We start from the raw sequence: 20,724 nt of genomic DNA on the forward strand, positions 1-20,724 counted from the left end.
TAGTTCCACTCCAGGTTTAGGCTTACAAATAGTGCTGTAAAATACAGAGCGAATACTGACAGTGTGACGGCAGCCTACACCAGAGATCTATAGTCATCAAGTCAGGTGTCTGAACTAATGAATTCATGATGCTATTTGCTCTTGAATTCATTTTTCCTGACACTTGTCCGGGTGAGTATAGATATGCCATGTATGACGTACATTGTTCCTTCACTTTGTGTGAAATATATGTATATGTACCAATAAGATAAAATGGAGGTAATACAATGCATTTCTAAAATCAGCAGGTCAGGGGTCATAAATAATGTTTCTGATAAGACACGACCTGTTGAGTATAGTTGTGCTGTGTATTACCACCATTTTGTCTTCTGTGTGCGACCAAAAGTCACGGAGTAAACAGAAAGAACTGTTTTTGGAGAAAATACAAGTGTTATTTTTGGGGGCAACCTCATATCTCTCAACCAAACACACACCAAGCTTCAGTGTTCTGCTAAGTAGGTACTGGAGGTTGGAGGTGGCCCCCAAAAAAGTGTTTGACGCATTATTTGTTATTGGCGCATGCTGTGTGGTGACGGCGGCGAAATAAACAATTAACCAAACCTTATTGGGGCAAAACACAGGTTTATTAAACACACAAAACAAAAACTTAACTGCGCCTGCTTGGGGTTGAGTGCCGATATTGTGGGGTGTTGAGTTGTGAGGTCTGGCTTACTGTAGCCGACATAGGGGTGGCAGGAGAAGGCGCAATGAAACTGCTGGGGTCAGGATATTCAGGGATAGGGCTAGACACATGAGAGGGTTGAGACACACTGGAAGGGTGAGACAAACCAGACATTACAGACACATTGGGAGGTGAGGGGGGAGGGATAGCTATGGTTTTTTGTTTTTTTTTGCCTTTCCCCTTCCTTGTTTTGCGCGGGCTCGTTGTCGTGGTGGCAGGGAACGCCAGGGCAGGGTCCGGCAACGGCAGTCTGGTGGTGGTGCCAGGAAACGCCAGGGCAGGGTCCGGCAATGGCAGTCTTGTCGTGGTGGCAGGGAATGCCAGGGCAGGGTCCGGCAACGGCAGTCTGGTGGTGGTGCCAGGAAATGCCAGGGCAGGGTCCGGCAATGGCAGTCTTGTCGTGGTGGCAGGGAACGCCAGGGCAGGGTCCGGCAACGGCAGTCTGGTGGTGGTGGTGCCAGGAAACGCCAGGGCAGGGTCCGGCAATGGCAGTCTTGTCGTGGTGGCAGGGAACGCCAGGGCAGGGTCCGGCAACGGCAGTCTGGTGGTGGTGCCAGGAAACGCCAGGGCAGGGTCCGGCAATGGCAGTCTTGTCGTGGTGGCAGGGAACGCCAGGGCAGGGTCCGGCAACGGCAGTCTGGTGGTGGTGCCAGGGAACGCCAGGGCAGGGTCCTGCGGCGGCAGCATGCTGGTGGCAGTGGAGGAGGCCCAAGCAGGAGCAGCAGTTGTCATGGTGGTGGCGGTGGGCTGACCCACTGCACTGGGCATGGTGGTGGTGCTATAATACGGTCCGGCAGTGTTTGGAATGGAGGTGGCCGTGCAGTGGTATGCAGCAGATGTCGGCATTGATGTAAAGCGTGACAGTGTGGGCACTGTTGGAAATGCCCCCACTGTCTGCTGAAAATACCGACTCTGCTGCATAGCCTGCACGTAAGCAGCATTGCAGGCCTGCATAACAGTAATCTGGAGCTCAGGACTAAGGTGTTCCGACATGCCCTGTTCTATCTGATTAAAAAAATGATGTGCTGGCCTCTGGAGGTCGGCTTTCACTTGGGCAAGGGCTGTGGTTACCTCCTGGATACGTGTGCTCATATGACTAATGGCAGTATCCAGTCGGTCATCCATCGCCTTGAGTCCCTCATGGAAGACCGAGCTCAAGTGCAAAAACTCGGGCATGAGTGACCTGTCCGCGGCCCTCTGCCGCTGCCGGGAGGAGCCCATAAAAAATTGGCTAGAGGCAGAGGACTGGGGAAGGGGAACACCTGATGGACCAGCTTCCTGGTCTCCAGGTTGTGTGGCAGGCCCACTTGCTGCAGCGCTGGAGGATGGCTGGGACGGGTCCGTGGCTGACTGATGAAGGACCGCTCCAGAACCTGGGCCAACAGTGGAGCTCCAAGTGCTGAGGAAAAAAAAAAAAAATATTACAAAACATTTACAAAAAGATAACTGAACAGTTAGATACACATTCAGATAGGGAAAGGTCACACTACTATTTGTAGTGAATTTTACATCAGAATTTGCAAGCCAGGAGTTCAACAGTAGGAATAAAAGTTTCATAAAACAACATGCTATACTTCTGCATGCATCGACCAGTCCTTGGGGATTAAAAAAACTGATGTAAACTATGAAGAGACGATGGAGGCAATACAAGCCATATCTCTATACAAGGTATTGGTAAGCCAAAACCTGGAGAGGAACTATGTGAGGGAAAGTATTCAAAGAACACGTACCCCACTGCTGCATCTATCAATCACTCAAGGTTTTGGATTACAAATACTGATGGGAAATACGAATTGACGACAGAGGACATACAAGCCTCCTGTATACTCACCAGGACAAGTGTCATGAAAAATGAATTGAGGAGCCATTGGCATCCTGAATTCATTTTTTCTGACACCTAACTTGCTGAGTATAGATCTGTTGTGCAGGCTGCCATCACACTCTCAGTATTTGCTCAGTATTTCAAATCAGTATTGGTAAGCCAAAACCTGGAGAGGAACTATGTGAGGGAAAGTATTCAAAGAACACGTACCCCACTGCTGCATCTATCAATCACTCAAGGTTTGGGATTACAAATACTGATTTGAAATAATGACCCACAAAAAAATGCATTATACACCACTTTTTTTTTTTTCTTTTTTAACCAATATACTTACGTTCTTCGTGCAAGGACTGGTCTCAAAAACGCAAGGATGCGGTGGTACTTGTATTTGCAAATCCTTGCTGCAGAACCACTTGGAAGCCGGCTCTCTTGGCGCAGGTCCTTGTTGAAGCGGTCCTTCATCGATCTCCAACGTGTTTTCACTTTTGACACTGTTGGCAAAACAAAACATAATAGTTAGGACAATGGTCTTTTGACCATGGTCACACAACTGTATGTGCTGTGAAAAAGTAATGACTTTCTCACATCATACACAGTTGTGTGAGCATGGCCAAGGTATTGACTACATCACACTGCATTGCGATACTTACCAAATGCAGAACGGACCCGAGCCGGGGCATTGGCCCAGCCATCCCACAACGCTGCGGCCACCTCATTCCAAAGCCTCCGGATCGTCACATTGTTGGCGTGCAGTGGATCCCGGGTGTCCCACAATGCGACTCGCTCGTGAGCCAGGGAGATGAGGTGTTCATTCTCAATTAGGTCCTCATCCTCCTCTGGAACCTAACAACAAAAAGTACATTAATATAGGAGGCGTTCACATACGGAAGACAGAAAACAGAATCAGAGGAATGGCATGAATATTGAAGTAAAAAAAAACACTGGTGCTGAAGCAAAAGGGAAAGAAAGAGAGAAGTAGAAAGAAATGAAGATTCAAGAATTATAAAGTGAGGATACAATACACATTCAGCCAGCTATACTTACACGATGCCGCCGTGCCACCTGACCGTGACTACGCTGCTCCTGCCCAGTCTCCTGCCCAGTCTCTTCCGCTGTAGAAGAAGTGGTCTGAAAAAGGGAAAATATACATTGTCATATGTGTAGATGTGACAGTGAATACAATCTGAGGAGGTGAATACTCACTTCGCTGACATGTTCCCCTTGTGCAGGCCCAGGCGTTTCCTCATCAGAAGAAGACGACATTCTGATGTGTGCAGAAAGAAAGGAATGACAGAAATTAGGGCACATAGACACAGATTATAGAAAAGAAATGCATTGGATAGGATATACTCACATAGTTCTGAGGCTTGCTTGCTGCTCCAAGGGGCTGTGGGGCGTCTAGTCTGCAAGGCAGTCTGATGAGTAGTGACCTGCAACTGTCCACACCCTCCCTTTATCACCTTGTATGTGGGGGGTGGCTTATCAGTGTCTAGACATGTTTTTCTCAATTGAGACGCATGCGTCGGCAAACGCAAGCAAACGCATGTACTGAAAAACGCATGCGTTTACATAGACTACAATGCGTTTTTTGGGCGCAAACCTTGCGCAATCAGCCGCATACGTTTCCAGGCGGCAAAATGACGCCTCTAAAAATTACTACATGTTGCATTTCCGCGCCAAGACGCAGACGGCTAGACGACGCATGCGTCGTCAAACGCGGCAAAACGCGAACATAGAAAAACGCATGCGTCGATAATGTTAAAGATAGGAATACACAACGCATGCAGATATTTGCGGAAGAAACGCTGCGGACACAACCGCAAATGTGAAAGCGGCCTTAGTAACCCGATGTTTACCCTGGTTACCAAAAAAAACAAACAGTACATACTCGCCTTTCGGTGTCCGTCAGGTCCCTTGCCGTCTGCTTCCTGCTCTGACTGAGCCGCAATACAATTTGAGAAGGCTTTATCTATTATTAATATAAAGCAGGTTTTACACATCCATGTATCATTCTCTGAGTGTGGACCCTCATGTACAAACTTGCTGTAATTGTAACCTGAAAGATGATGTCCTCTTCTTGTCTTCACGCTGCGGCTCTCTGACCTTTCGCGGCGCCTGCGCACTGCAGTACTTTGCTCTGCCCTCAACAGGACAAAGTACGCCAGAGCCGGAGCCGCAGCGTGAAGACAAGAAGAGGACATCATCTTTCAGGTTACATCGGGGGCTTATCTACCGCATTCCAGAACGCTGTAGGTAAGCCCCTGATGCTGGTGGGCTTAACTCACCCTCGATTTTGGGGGTGACAGGTTCCCTTTAACAACCTCATAAGTACCATATATATCATACACGGCCAGTCTGTACATGATGGTCTGCACCGGACCGTGATACATGAATGTGTTAAACCAGCCTAAGACTCAGATGAGGGTTTATCTTCCAAATATAAGGTTGGAACAAAAATAATGACATACCAAATAAGTTTAAATTGCATTTGTAGCATATAATTTTACTATCCATAAACTGTATCCAAACCATATAGTAAATAACTGATCAGCAAAACTAGAAATTAATTTTCAGTTATTACCTACAATTAATCCTGTCAGGTCTGAAGTGACAGTCGTTTAAATGACCTACTTGTGAGATAAGAGGCTTAGGGCTGAATCTTCTTAATGTAATTTGAAAACAAGGCAACTAAAATGGAGACTGATGAATATTCAGTCTTTTCTCACAACTCAGAAATATGTATATATCATAGGTCATATATTAAAGACATTAACTAAAAGATTGACAGCGCAAAAACTATCAATATGAACTAGAACTTATACTCATGTTCCAAACCCCTGATAATGCCAGGAAGAAGGTGAACCTGCCAGGGTATAAGAGGGAGGACCATACAAGAAAATTTTACAGTTTTTATTAAACTATGTGAAGGTGTATGAACATTTGTATATAGACTAAGTCAAAGCCCTCAAACTTGTGATCAGATTCATACGGCACCAGCTAGCAGTTGTAACGCCGGCGGGTTTGTACCTTGTTTCTCCGACGTTACTCTGCATATCTCTGCTTTAACCCTTTGCTCCTATCCCCCTAAATAGCAGGGATACTGTTGTCTGTTACCTGTATGGATGCTGCTCAGTTCCCTGCTCCGCTGCGTAGCTGTACATGTGTTGTGAAGTCTTTGCTCTGCTGCATGACCATCCGCATGTGCTGTTCCTGGCTGCCGCTGTGGAAGCTATCCACGGGTTGCAAGGTCCTCGGCAGCTGGTGCAGAACTTTCCATGTGTGCCCAGGCTTGCAGCCGCTGCCATGTGCCCTAGGCCTCAGTTCCTATGCTGACTGTACTGTAATGGTTTCTGTTTATGCTTAGGGTGTGCGCAACAACACCTTCCTGCTTTTATTAGGGTTGGTGTGTGCACCTGAGTTGCTTTCCCCAGCCTACTGCTGAGGGGCAGCTACTATATAAACTCCCTCATTCCTGTTGGGCATAGCCAGAGTTTCGCATTAAGTTTCTGAGTCTTTCCATGTGTGTGCGGTGTTTAGTTCCTGTTCTGTCTGCGTTCAGTTCTGGGAAAGCTGATACCTGTTCTTCCGCCTGCTCTGGGGGCTGAGTACCTAGATCCGCCTTTCCTGGAGGCTGCAAATCCAGGCCCGTTTCTGTTATGTTTTGTTTCCTGCCTCCCTGAGGGCTGCATTCACAAATCTGAACCCATGATCCTGTATCCGTTCCCGTACCTGACTCTGTCTGAACTGTGTCCTCTGTGTTATGTTCCTGAAGTTCCTCTGTGTCTGGAACCCTGTACCCAGTGACTGTGAACTAACCTGGGTTTGTCTTTTAAAGATGGAGTCTGATGTTTTTGCTGAGCGATTACTATGCTGTGCTCAGCCTGCTATGCGGTTGCTAACTCCGTCCGGCCCCAGTCCAACCCAGCGGTGCTTGCACCATTCCGCTTAAGTTCCTTCCTAGGTCCGATGCCCGAAGCCTACAGCCGTAGTCTGGAATCTGACGACCACAGCCTGGTGCCTGGAGATGGTGTCTGATGTCCGGAGACTGGCGACCGCTGTCTGGTTCCCCGAGTACGACCACCGCTGCTTGGTTCTGTGCCATCCGTGTCCCAGCCGATGATCTGGGCCGCCACGCCAGTTTCCTGATGTCCAGCCTGTGTCCTGATGTCCAGCCTGTGTCCTGATGTCCAGCCTGTGTCCTGATGTCCAGCCTGTGTCCCGCCGGTTCCCCGGGGTCCACCCTGTGATGACGTCTGTCCTGGGTCGGTGTCTGATGTTCTCATGCTGAGCCTGTGCTACCCCTGATGCCTGAGAGAGAGGCCGTCCTAGTATGCCGGTGGAAGATGACCCTGAACTGCATCAACCCGTGATGACCCCCTGCCATTGTCTGACGTCTGTCGTGGGTCTTTGTCTTATGTTCTCCTGCTGAGCATGTGCTACGCCTGAGGCCTGAGAGAGACCGTCCTAGTATGCCCATGCCAGATAACCCTGAACTGCATTAACCCGTGATGTCCTCCTGCCTTCGTCTGTTTCCCGGAGACGTGTACCCTTTCTTGATGTGCGGAAATCGGGAGCCTGGCATAGTTATGTTCTATTTATGTACTGTGTTTTCGTTTGAGTAAACGTTATCTTTTTTCATAAATCAAGTTGTGTGGTGTTATCTAGTTCTGCATGCCACCATCTTGTCCACAAGCTCAGCTGCCATAGACACTGCTCGCTGCCCTTCCCTAGTCTGGGTAGGTCCAGGTTTCCTTCTGTGGTCCAGTGGGTCCACATTCCGTTCCCACCTGAGATGCTCGCCTCACATCGTCGTGGTCTAGCGACGTGGAGGCGTCGGCTGGGCCGCGTCTTCGGTCGCATTCGTGACAGCAGTGTGCTTAGTGTATGTATTGGTGAGGCCCGATACAGAGAGCAAAGTTTAGGATCCGTATTACTGCTGTAAATCCTCATCTACTAATAAGAACCAACAACATCATAGGTTCCGATGATGCTATTAGTTTAGGACATAAAAGTTAGGATGTGATTTGTCAACCTAATATGACTGATAAAATGGTATATACCATTTTAGGAATCTTTGTTTAAATATTTTAATTCCCCTCCCCTTGCTTTTCCTTATTTATTGCTATTTTGGCTTTATTATACAGTTCAGTACCAGCCATATTGTCAGGGCTTAGACACAAGTCCAAACCGGACAGTTAACCACCCTAATAGGCTCACCTAAGTGATAAATCGCTAACAAAGGTCCTCTGGCCTGGGATGGAAAATATCACAATGAAAAGCAGGGCATTGATGTGGCCTTCACCTTACAAGACAACAGCTTTTGAATCACAAACTATCAAAGGCCAGTGACTTACACAACTCAGAACCGGGTCTGTTTGGCACCCCAGAGAAGTTGAAGTAGATGGTTCTGTGAGCTTTTCTTTAGGACTTCTTCCCAAAGGCTCTCTACCCTTCATAAAACAGAGTATTCAATAATTCATCACCTACCAGGTATAAACCTTCCATGCCTCCTAAAGCAGAATACATTTATACCAGAATGGTGATTACTTTTCCCAAAACTCCCCAATGCACTTGTGGAGCTAGCAAAATGATGGGACAAAAGCATATAATTATGCAACTGTCAACTAGTTAGCTGACATGACCATGAAACGAATACATGAGTACACATCACTAGGAAGCTTAAGAAATACAGAAACATCACATTTCTACAAGAATCACTTAAACCACATCATACTTACGAAACAAACTTTCCCACTTCTACTTGGAGAACTGGATCGCGTAGCTGAACCTCAAGTAACAAATCTTCAGCCTGAACACCATCCCCGGCTTTCAATGGATGAGGAGAGAAAATGCGAAGGAATCCGCTGTAACTACCCACAATGATTTTGTCTGGAGAAACAAGAGTTGACACAAAAGTAATGCAGCACTGGAAACACATGCTTAATAAGAAAAAAACAACATCATGCACTAGTAAACGATGCAAGCTATGATAGGATTTGTAGACATTTGTGCTGTTGACCAACCATATTAATATCACGCCCCTGAGGAAGCGAGTGATGCGAAACGTGCATTGGTGAAGTGGTGTGGTGTGTTCCTGGATATTAATATGGGTAATCACCTTCTGTCATATGTCTGCTTTGGCTAGTATAAATGTGATACTGCTCTTTACATTAGTCTATTCTAAAACTGAATACAAATACCATCCACTATGTGTTTGAATACTTTTACATGTTGTTGAGATATACAAACAAATAGAGTGCTGCTTCTGTGGACATATTATTGTTTCACATACATGCTGATGAGATATATGAGGTACTATACCCATCAGAATTGATAAGGTTAAAATTTATGTATGACAGATTATTGGAGATAATATTTATATGTAGAAAAAAACAGGTATATATCAATTTACCCTTGGAAGTCTGAAACAGTTACTGCACTATTCTGACTGATGTAAAATTTTGAGATTTACCATTTAAATATAAAATAGTAAAAATGAATATGTCATAAATAATTCCTATTATGGTAAGTAGAATAAGACTGTGTATCTTATATTGAGAGGCATTATTGTGCAGCAACCCTGTCACCACTGGTTTTCCCCAGTGACCAAATTTTTGAACTTCATTATTTGATTTTAATTTATTTAAAGGAATGATTTCAATTTCAGAGTTTTGGGACTCCTTTTTCTCAGGTTCTATCTATATCTCTCTCTCTCTATATATATATATATATATATGTATATATACACACACACATAAGTTAGACCAGCGTGCAGATTTGCAAAATAACGGGTAGTAGGTGCTCAGCATAAAACAATGAATAAATTAGATGGAAGTTGTAGAAGAAATGCGGCACTCCCCCTTTTGCATAGATATCGTAGTCTTTATTGCACCATAAAAAGTTAAACTAATTCAGTCCATGGGAACGGCAGGATTTCCGAGGGGTGTGGGGAGAAGAAAGTGGACGACGGCCGTTTCGCGCACTAAGCGCTTCAACTGGTCCAGGTGCTTCATTAACACATGTCATTTCCTTTTAATGGCTTTGGACGTGCATACACAAACATATATTAGCGGTGAACAAAACATTCAATTAGTGTGCAAATTTAAAAACATGTGATGACATCATAATTGCGGACTATGATTTTTTACAAAAATACTGATAAATCTAACCTATCATTTAAGCCAATCGGACCCTGTGCACCAGTTTCTATTATCCATCTGGCTTCAGGTTGCATTAGCACTCTAGTGTGGTTTCCACCCTGTGAGGGATATTTAACCACTTCTAAGCCAGCACACTTTAGTAAGTCAGGACTAGAACTATGTTTATCCCTCATATGCTGGATTAATCTTAGACATCCTTTTCCAGAAGTTCTAGGGTTATAATCTTCTTTGAATCTGGTGACCATTGGTCTGATTGTTTTTCCAATATAGAAAAATAAACAGGCGCAGTATGAAACGTATACCACAAATTTGCTCTTACACGAAATACAATCTCGAACAGTGTGTGAAATGGGACCGATGTGCAGAGGATTTTGGACATTATGCAGATGACAAAAATTACAGTTACCACATTTATAGTTCCCTTGTGGTGTGTTTTTTCGTAGCCAGTTTTTGTTTTCTGGTTGTATGCGATTATGAACCAGAACATCTGACAAATTTTTAGAACGTTTATATGAACGTTTATATGCAAACTGTGGAGCATTAGCATAAATCTCGGTCAAATCTCTATCTGATTTCAATACATATACTATCACTTGCGGACTTAAATTGTTTTGGCCGCCTGAAGAGACCCATATATGTATTTAACATTACAATCTTTATTAATCAATATCATATAAAAACAAAACAAGACCAGATATTATAAAACAAAGTGTCCAAGGAATGGAAAGATGAAGCTCAAACCTGTTTATGCCAACAATATATAGTCCAAATTGGATCCATGTCTAACCACTGCTTATTGTAATATTACTGAGATGGCGTGCGGTCGCCCAGGGAAACTGGACAAGGGAAGTCTGGCCTGTTTAGGGACCGCAAATCTAAAGCCATGTGAAATGTATTGCATTGAACTGGTGTAAACTGATCACTGAAGTTATATGCATTTATGTGAACTGGACTTTAATGCTGAGAAGAAACACATTAAAAGAGACTTTTTGTGTTTGAATTTGTGGGTCACTGCTTCTTCACTGCATACGATGCTACTGCAGCTTTACACCTTGCTGAAGAATTTTTTTAGATTAAGTTTTCTCATGCTCTTAAATAAGTCGATTTTAAAATTTGTTAAATCGAATTTTTCGGGTACACGAAAATTAAGTCCTTTTGACTGCACATCGGTCCCATTTCACATACTGTTCGAGATTGTATTTCGTGTAAAAGCAAATTTGTGGTATACGTTTTATACTGCCCCTGTTTATTTTTCTATATTGGAAAAACAATCAGACCAATGGTCACCAGACCAACCTTCCGGTTGGTCAGACGTCACTTAAGAAGCCATCTCTTTCTCACTGTGTTACACCCCCGGAAGAAGCTCTGGGCGAAACGCGCGTCGGGGCGCACGAGGAAGGATCGGTGGGCTCTTACCTGGTACCTCTGCTTTTCCTTGGGGATCTCACTCCGTAGGTAATTATGGCTTTGGATTCATAGTAGCCGCATATGCTTTATGGTGTAGATATCTTTCTACTATGTTGTGGACATTGGTAATACATGTATAGTATGTGATATTCAGCAGCTGCATACGTTGTATTTATTGTTAATATCTGTTGTCCATTTACTATTAATAGATACATTATACATGGTGTACTATAACCTATATGTCATTAGGGTGAAGGATATTAACAGTAATATTACAATAAGCAGTGGTTAGACATGGATCCAATTTGGACTATATATTGTTGGCATAAACAGGTTTGAGCTTCATCTTTCCATTCCTTGGACACTTTGTTTTATAATATCTGGTCTTGTTTTGTTTTTATATGATATTGATTAATAAAGATTGTAATGTTAAATATATATATGGGTCTCTTCATGCGGCCAAAACAATTTAAGTCCGCAAGTGATAGTATATGTATTGCAATCAGATAGAGATTTGACCGAGATTTATGCCAATGCTCCACAGTTTGCATATAAACGTTCATATAAACGTTCTAAAAATTTGTCAGATGTTCTGGTTCATAATCGCATACAACCAGAAAACAAAAACTGGCTACGAAAAAACACACCACAAGGGAACTATAAATGTGGTAACTGTAATTTTTGTCATCTGCATAATGTCCAAAATCCTCTGCACATCGGTCCCATTTCACACACTGTTCGAGATTGTATTTCGTGTAAGAGCAAATTTGTGGTATACGTTTCATACTGCGCCTGTTTATTTTTCTATATTGGAAAAACAATCAGACCAATGGTCACCAGATTCAAAGAACATTATAACCCTAGAACTTCTGGAAAAGGATGTCTAAGATTAATCCAGCATATGAGGGATAAACATAGTTCTAGTCCTGACTTACTAAAGTGTGCTGGCTTAGAAGTGGTTAAATATCCCTCACAGGGTGGAAACCACACTAGAGTGCTAATGCAACCTGAAGCCAGATGGATAATAGAAACTGGTGCACAGGGTCCGATTGGCTTAAATGATAGGTTGGATTTATCAGTATTTTTGTAAAAAATCATAGTCCGCAATTATGATGTCATCACATGTTTTTAAATTTGCACACTAATTGAATGTTTTGTTCACCGCTAATATATGTTTGTGTATGCACGTCCAAAGCCGTTAAAAGGAAATGACATGTGTTAATGAAGCACCTGGACCAGTTGAAGCGCTTAGTGCGCGAAACGGCCGTCGTCCACTTTCTTCTCCCCACACCCCTCGGAAATCCTGCCGTTCCCATGGACTGAATTAGTTTAACCTTTTACGGTGCAATAAAGACTACGATATCTATGCAAAAGGGGGAGTGCCGCATTTCTTCTACAACTTCCATTTAAAATAAATATATACCATATATATATATATATATATATATATATATATATATATATATATATATATATATATATATATATGTATATATATAATGCAGTGGCCAAGCTAATACATTGTCAAACATAAAAATCTGGTACTAATAAAGTGTGAACGCTGCAGCCGATCAGTGGCTGCCAATTGGCTTCAGGATTCACAAGACGTCCCTGCTGGATGCTGATGGCCGAAGAATGGTGGTGGCTGTAAATACGGTAGGGAAGAACAGAGAGTAGCACCAGACCGGGAAGTATCAGAGTCAGAGACAGCCAGACACCCACAGGAGAAGGGGGAAGCTGGGTTTTACCAATCATTCTATACCTAGCGCTCATATGAGGGCTGCGTACGACATGTAGGTGTTCGTACTGCTTCTTTGGTCTTGACAGTTATGTGGTTGCTGGATGACAGATCAGAAGTTCATGGCGCTTGGTTTAGCTTAAAAATGCACAATATTAAAAAAAGATAAAATAATAATAATAATAAAAAAATAAACCCTGGCAACCATTAGTAAAACTGATGAAAGTATGACTATAAAAAATGACACACTGACCAAACTCTGATAAAAAAAAAAAATTGCTGATGAAAATGGGACCTATTTTTGAGTATGAAAAAAACATTGAAGTCTGAATGAGAACTTAGTCAGACGTTTCCATGGTTACTGACATACAATTATCAGTATTTTATAAGTTCTTAAACTTTTTTTTTTTTTAAATACTTCAGGTTTATGCAAATCTACAGAATTGTCACTCATTTTTCAAGGCTACTGCAATTTTTCCTGACATGCTGGATATCAGCTTCTGGGTCAAATAACGGCTGATGACAACCCATTCTTGCCTAATCAGTGCTCGTAGTTTATCACAATTTCTCTGGGGTGTATTGTTTGAGGATTGACTACATGATTGAGATCTGTGGAGTTTCCTGGCCATTGACCCAAAATTTCATTCACCAAGCTACTTATCACTTTTGCCTTGTGACATGGTGCTCCATCATGCTGGAAAAAGCAGTGCTCATCACCAACCTGCTCGTGGATGGTTGGGAGAAGTTCCTCATGGCAGATGTTTAGATACTATTCTTGGCAGTGATCTTAGGTAAAATTGTGAGTGAGCCCTCTCCCTGGGATGAGAAGAAACTCTACACATGCCTGGTCTCAGCATTCTTTACTGCTGGATGACACAGGACTTAATGAAGTGCTCATCTATACTTCTCTATAAGTCCCCAGATTTTAATTCCATTGAGTACAATACTCAAAAAGCAAAAACATAGAAATTGTGGTAATCACTGTGTGGAGTTTAGGTAAAAACGAGATGCAATCAGTCAGGATTCGGCCAAAAGGCCGATATCCAGCATGAAGGTCAACCCTGTACATATTGGGTCTCTGCATAAACTTGATGTACGTTATATAGAATGTTTAGAAATATGAAACGCATAGAACTGTACCTCAGAGACCATAGAAGCACCTGACTAAAAGATCTAAAAGCTGTAAACTTTGTGGAAATCAAAATTTGGGTCGGTCTGAAGATTTTTGGCCACGATTGTGTCATGACAAAAACCTGCATGTCCAGCAAAAATGTACGTTCCTCCCGCTTTCCCTGCACAGGTCCACTCAGACCGGCGTCTACAGGTTACATCCACATGGAACTCATCAGCAGTGGATTCGGCGCTGTGAAAGCCACCGTGCACATCAACGCCACACAGCGCGCATTTTGTTTTGTATTTTATTGAAAAAATGCTGCAGAATAGCCACAGATTTTACTATTTTACTCCGCTGTGATAATCTGCAGCAAAAATTGCCATGCAATAATTTTAAATCAGTAGCGCAAGCCAATGTATATGCTTCATTTTACCACAGAACGTGGCTCAGAGTTCATAAAACCTCATCCTCAAGCCTGGCACTGTGATATGCAGCAGACTTTGTGGAAAATCTGGGCAAAAAATCTGCCAAATAAGTAACCGAAGTGGACAAATACTATATTCTGTGAACATCCTTCAGACAATGGCTGATATTAATAATGTCAGCCTATTAGCAGAATACAGGCTGCTGGAGTGGTGATTTGTTCCTTGTACCAACTCCTGGACATGTAAGTATTTGATTTTCATTTTATTTCCTCATTTTGTGCTTTACCGAACTTAAAAGTCCGAGGTTCGTAAGTGTCTGGTGCTAAACTCAGGCTTTTCCCGGGAGTCCGTTTTAATGTTCAAAGTTCTGGGGGAAGTCCAGAAGGGGAGCGAGAGACCAGGAGAGAGATAGAGAGAGAAAGAGACAGAGAGAATTGTCGAGATCCAAAGTTTAAGTCCCCATTGTTTTCAATGGGGTTCAGGTTCAAATTCAAGCTCGGGTACAGTCCGAACCGAACTTTGTACTAAAGTTCGCGTCAAGTACCAGAACCCAAACTTCCAAGGGTCCAATCATCCCTAGATATGTCAAAAATGTAAGATGCAGATCCAACCAATGGGACCTACATTTTTTTTTTAAAGAAACAGGGCCCTGATGTGCAGCACTATCAGATTATGAAGAAAAAAGAAAAAAATTTAAGAAAGTTCTCCAGCGATGAAGAAAAAAAAATAGTCCCAATAAAGCATGGGCAGACATACCGCATGTGCAGCCGCACCGGGGTCCGGAGGTGGAGGGGGGCCCCTGCAGGGTGGCTAATAATGAGTGCAATCTGGCCTGTTTATCCGGCCCCGAGGTTTCGGGGGGTCCCTGGCCAGATTGCCCTCATGTGCGGCGGGCAGGGAGTGATCTCTGCAGCTCCGCTGCCTACAAGAGAAAATAGCAGCGGAGCGGAGCTGCAGGGATCCATCCTGCTTCCTGCCCGCGCTTCCTCTCACACAGACAGCAGCACCGCTGGATGACGTCATCATTCAGCGGCCGGCTGTGCCAGAGAGAGGAAGCGGCCGACGGTGACGCTTCAGCTGCGGGCAAGCGTGCGGACAGGTGAGAGGTGCTGTTTGTGTTTTGTTGTATGTATGTGTGTCGTGTATTCGTGCATGCGTAGCGCTGCGGGGGAATGTGCAGATAGGTGAATGGTGCTGTGTGTGTCTGTGTGTGTGTGTAGGTGGAGGCGAGGGCAATGATGGGGGTGATGGGGAGGAGGAAATGATGGAAGTGGTGGAATGGGAAAGGATGGGGATGGTGGGGGAGGAGGAAATAATGGAGGTGGTGGAAAGGGCAATAATGGGGGTGGAGGGGGGAGGAAATGATGGAGGTGGTGGAATGGGCAAAGATGGTGAGGGTGGGATAGGAAGAAATGATGGAGGTGGTGGAAAGGGCAATGATGGGGGTGGGGAGAAGGCAATGATGGTGGTAGAGGAAAAGAAAGATGGAAGTGGTAGGCAAGAAGGAAAAGATGGAAGTGGTGGAGAAGAAGGCAATGATGGGGGTGATGGAAAGGGCAATGATGGGAGTGATGGAGAGGGCAATGATGGGGTGGTAGGGGAGAAAGCAATGATGGAGGTGGTGGAAAGAACAATAATGGGGGTGGTGGGAAGAATGCAATGATGGTGGTGGTGGAAAGGACAATGATGGGGTGGTGGGGGAGAATGCAATGATGGTGGTAGTGGAAAGGACAATAATGGTGTGGTGGAAAGGGCAATAATGGGGGTGGTGGGGGAGGAGGAAATGATGGAGGTGGTGGAAAGGGCAATGATGGAGGTGGGAGAAAAGGCAATGATGGTGGTAGTGGAAAAGACAATGGATGAGAGTAGTGGAGAAAAAGGCAATGATGGAGGTGGAGGAGGAGAAGGCAATGATGGATGTGGTGGAAAGGGCAATGATGGGAATAATGGAGAGGGCAATGATGGGGTGGTAGGGGAGAAAGCAATGAAGGAGGTGGTGGAAAGGGCAATAATGGGTGTGGTGGAAAAGGCAATAATGGGTGGGTGGGGGAGGAGGAAATGATGGAGGTGGTAGAATGGGCAATGATGGGGTGGGGGAGAAGACAATAATGATATTCGGGGGGAGGAGGACAACGAGGAGTATGGGGGATTGGGATGGGAGGAAGGGGGACCTATAATGGACATAGAAACAGGGGGAGGTGGAGGAAGACATTATTATCGCTTATTATGTCTAACACAGTCCCTTAATATATACTTTAGTCACTTATTATGTCTAACACAGTCCCTTAGTATATAGTGTACGTACTTATTATGTATAACACAGTCCCTTATTACGCACCATCCTCTCGTTATATATTGTGCTGTCCCTTATTATATAGCTTCCTCTGCTGTTATGCACAGTGCTGTTTGTTACATAGTGTATTCTTGTTATTTTTGTTATTCACAGCACCCTCTTTTATTACACAGTCCCCTCTCTTTTTAGATATAAAATGACTGCTGCTGGAGGAGCCGGTGACCAGACGACCAGTCCATCAGCTCCTCCATTAGAAAAGAATGCTCCATCAGCAGCCATTGCATTATACATCTAACAAGACAGGACGGTATGTAATACAAAACAGGGCTCTATACAATTCAATATGTAAGGGACGGTACTGTACATAACAAGATAGGGCACTGTATAATAAGGGACAGCAATATACATAATGAAGGAGACTATGTAATATATATATACATGAATGTGTGTGTGGCTATGTATGTATATATACACACACACACACACATATCTTGATCGCCATAAAAGGAAGGGGGCCCAAACACAATTCTTGCACAGGGGCCCCAAGCTTTCAGTGTCCACCCCTGAATAAAGGGTTAAAGACAAACCATTTCAAATCGTAAATAGCCAGTATGAGTAACTGTACAGATGTCACACAAATAAAAAACCTACGAGTTTCAGCGATAAGCCTTCGTTCATGGTTGGGCAGAGTACCACGTAATTTGTATGGGAATTCCAACCACAACTCCATTGAAAACAGAGCATGATTGAGGCTCGCTCTCCAAAAAATGCTGATCCTACAGGTGGGAACCATAATTACGGTACTAAAAATATGACACAAATGTGTTAGATGGTATTACCAATTTAAAATAAATGAAACATCATATCTCACGATGCAACAGAATATTATATTAACACGATTACCTTGTCCCGAACCGCTGTTGTCAACATCGGCTACAGACAAACAACCTTGATCAAATTCTTCATTCTCTCCCAGTGTGGCGGACCACCAATCGCGAGCTTTAAAAAGTGACATACCTGTAGATCATACAAATGCTGGTTAAGATATCATTTTCTACAGACTGGAAAGTTCATTGCACAAGATGCTAGTGGACAATATGGGAATAGACGTTGTCTGAAAATGTGTACAATGCAATTTTGTGTCACCCTCGGCAGATGGGATAGTAATGATAAATATTTCAGCCTTGAATATAAGGAAAACAAAATTGGGACAGTTTTGTGATGAGCTAAAAAATATGGCTTTTGTTAAGATCAACATGTTGACAATGACCTTGTGAATACATTCCAATGTAGTGGTAAAAGTTGGCAAGGCTTGGCATCTGTGCTTCGAACTCTCCAACCCTACTACCTATCACCAAATGAATGTAACCATTGCCATCAATCCGAGCAATGCTACCCATAGATTATTCCATCCAAGAACTAAGTGCACAAATGCAGGAATGAGACAGAAAAAGAAAGCTACATACAGCAGTCATTAAGAACTAGCATCAATCTTGCTGCCAGCAGCGGGAATACCATGTGTGGTGGAGGTACGTAGGCGCTGCCGTTACTACAAGCAGAACCTGGGAACTGCGGTAAAGACTGTAGAAAGGAAGAGCTTGTCTCCCTAACAGGATAGTTGATAAATGAATGATTTCTGCTGGTTGACCACGGTGACCCCACAATGATTACAGAGATCCCAAAATCTCGCATGTAAATGGAACAATAGTTACTATGTGTATGCTAGTAGCTCATACTCACAGCTCGTCCATTCACACTTGGGGACTTAGGCTCGCTATTCTTGAGATCTGGAAAGTTTCAGGAGCCAGACCTCTAGCACTAAGTAGTGATCATCTATACTGTACATAGGCAGTAAATGCTGTTTATAGAACAAGCCATTTAAGAGGAGTCTGTCAGCAGAATGCCTCTTCAAACCACATATAAACTCTTGGTGAACCCTCGGCATGGCGAAACTGTTGAGTGCACGTTCCTACCTACCGTATGTTTTCAAGCTAGATGGAAAGAAATATGTGGGAAGGAGCAATTAACGATTTGGTCATGGCAAAGGTGCACCAAGCGCCCATGTTGGAGACTCGTGCTGCTGACAGACTTCCTTTAAATCACTAATGTGACCAGATCACTGATTATATTACTAGAGGAAGTGGTGGTATGCCTGCAAAGATTGAATATAAGACATCAGATGGGAAGATGTGGGAGAAAAAGGCATAATGGTGTAACTATTGGGGGAAAGAAGGATCACTTATGTGACTTTGACGGGACACCCCAAATCTATGGTTTGGGTGCACTGTTGTGACTACTAAGAAGTAAGGCCATACAGCAGTATAACTACAGGAAGGGCTTTATACTAAGTGGAAGCTCCTGTGACATTGTGTATAAGCAAGCAATGTAGAAGCACTAATACAGAAATGTCTTGGCAAGCATCTATGATATCTGACAACTCCTACAAGAAGCATTACAATAATCTCCTTATGGCTGCTGAACGTGCCCGTCACTGGTGGGGCTCCAATCCTCTTTACTACAATTACTTTCTGCCTGACCAAAGCTGAAGGGCAGAGGGAAGAGACCTGCAAGGAAGGGGCACACTACTGAGTGAGAATGGGAGCCGGGCCGTACATGATAGTGATTACAGACAACTGTCAAAGCTATTAATCACCCCAAAAAGTCACTATTACTGGGTGTGTTAATAAAACATTCATTATCAGGAATTTATTAAGGTAAATGAAATGCAGGTGCATCTCACAAAATTAGAATATCATCAAAAAGTTAATTTATTTCAGTTCTTCAATACAAAAAGTGAAACTCATATACTATATAGAGTCATTACAGAGTGATCTATTTCAAGTGTTTATTTCTGTTAATGTTGATGATTATGCCTTACAGTCAATGAAAACCCAAAAGTCATTATCTCAGTAAATTAGAATAGCTTATAACACCAGCTTGAAAAATGATTTTAAAATCCAAAATGGTGGCCTATTGAAATGTATGTTCAGTAAATGCACTCAATACTTGGTCAGGGCTCTTTTTGCATCAATTACTGCATCAATGCAGCAAGGCATGGAGGCGATCAGCCTGTTTCACTGCTGAGGTGTTATAGAAGCCCAGGTTGCTTTGATAGCAGCCTTCTGCTCGTCTGAGTTGTTGGGTCTGGTGTCTCATCTTCCTCTTGACAATACCTCATAGATTCTCTATGGGGTTAAGGTCAGACGAGTTTGCTGCCAATCAGGCACAGTGATACTGTTGTTTTTAAACCAGGTATTGGTACTTTTGGCACTGTGGACAGGTGCCAAATCCAGCTGGAGAATTAAATTTCCATCTCCAAAAAGCTTGTCGGCAGAGGGAAGCAAAAGGAGCGCCGACCAAGTAATGAGTGCATTTACTGAACATACATATTTATATATATAAAAGTTTAAATCACCCCCTTTCGCCCCATTCAAACTAAAACAATAAAAATAAAATTAAACATACACATATTTGGTATCGCCGAGTTCAGAATCGCCCGATCTATCAATAAAAAAAGTATTAACCTGATTGCTAAACAGCGTAGCGAGGAAAAGTAAAAACGCCAAAATTACGTTTTTTTGGTCGCTGTGACATTGCATTAAAATTCAGTAACAGGAGATTAAATGATCGTATCTGCACCAAAATTGTATGATTAAAAACATCAGCTCTGCACGCAAAAAATAAGCCCTCCCTGAACCCCAGTTCACAAAAAATAGAGACGTTACGGGTATTTTAAAATGGCACAATTTTTTTTTTTTAACAAAGTTTGGAAAAAAAAATGTCACCACTTAGATAAAAAAAGAACCTAGACATGTTTGGTGTCTATGAACTCGTAATCACCTGGATAATCATAACAACAGGTCAGTTGTAGCATTTAGTGAACCTAGAAAAAAAGCCAAACGAAAAACAAGTATGGGATTGCACTGTTTTTGCAATTTCACCTCACAGTACAAAGTACAACTCGTTACGCAAAAAACAAACCCTCACATGGCCATATTACAGGAAAAATAAAAGAAGCTATGGCTTTGGGAAGAGGGGGAGCAA

General features: G+C 43.2%; 1 protein-coding gene across 3 annotated transcripts in view; it reads right to left on the reverse strand.

Annotated features, from left to right (window-relative positions):
* BBS9 (Bardet-Biedl syndrome 9) overlaps positions 1-20,724 on the reverse strand; it is a 594,435-nt gene that overhangs the window by 551,071 nt on the left and 22,640 nt on the right. For all 3 annotated transcript variants that reach the window (XM_077269285.1, XM_077269283.1, XM_077269284.1), the window contains exons 2-3: positions 17,584-17,697; positions 8,282-8,432 (exon numbers count right to left, since the gene is read on the reverse strand). In XM_077269285.1, coding sequence (XP_077125400.1) covers positions 8,282-8,432; positions 17,584-17,695 — 263 coding nt within the window. In that variant the 5' untranslated portion in view covers positions 17,696-17,697. The remainder of the gene's footprint in view (positions 1-8,281; positions 8,433-17,583; positions 17,698-20,724) is intronic.

This window comes from Ranitomeya variabilis, chromosome 6 (assembly GCF_051348905.1).
Source record: "Ranitomeya variabilis isolate aRanVar5 chromosome 6, aRanVar5.hap1, whole genome shotgun sequence".
NCBI classification, from domain to species: domain Eukaryota; kingdom Metazoa; phylum Chordata; class Amphibia; order Anura; family Dendrobatidae; genus Ranitomeya; species Ranitomeya variabilis.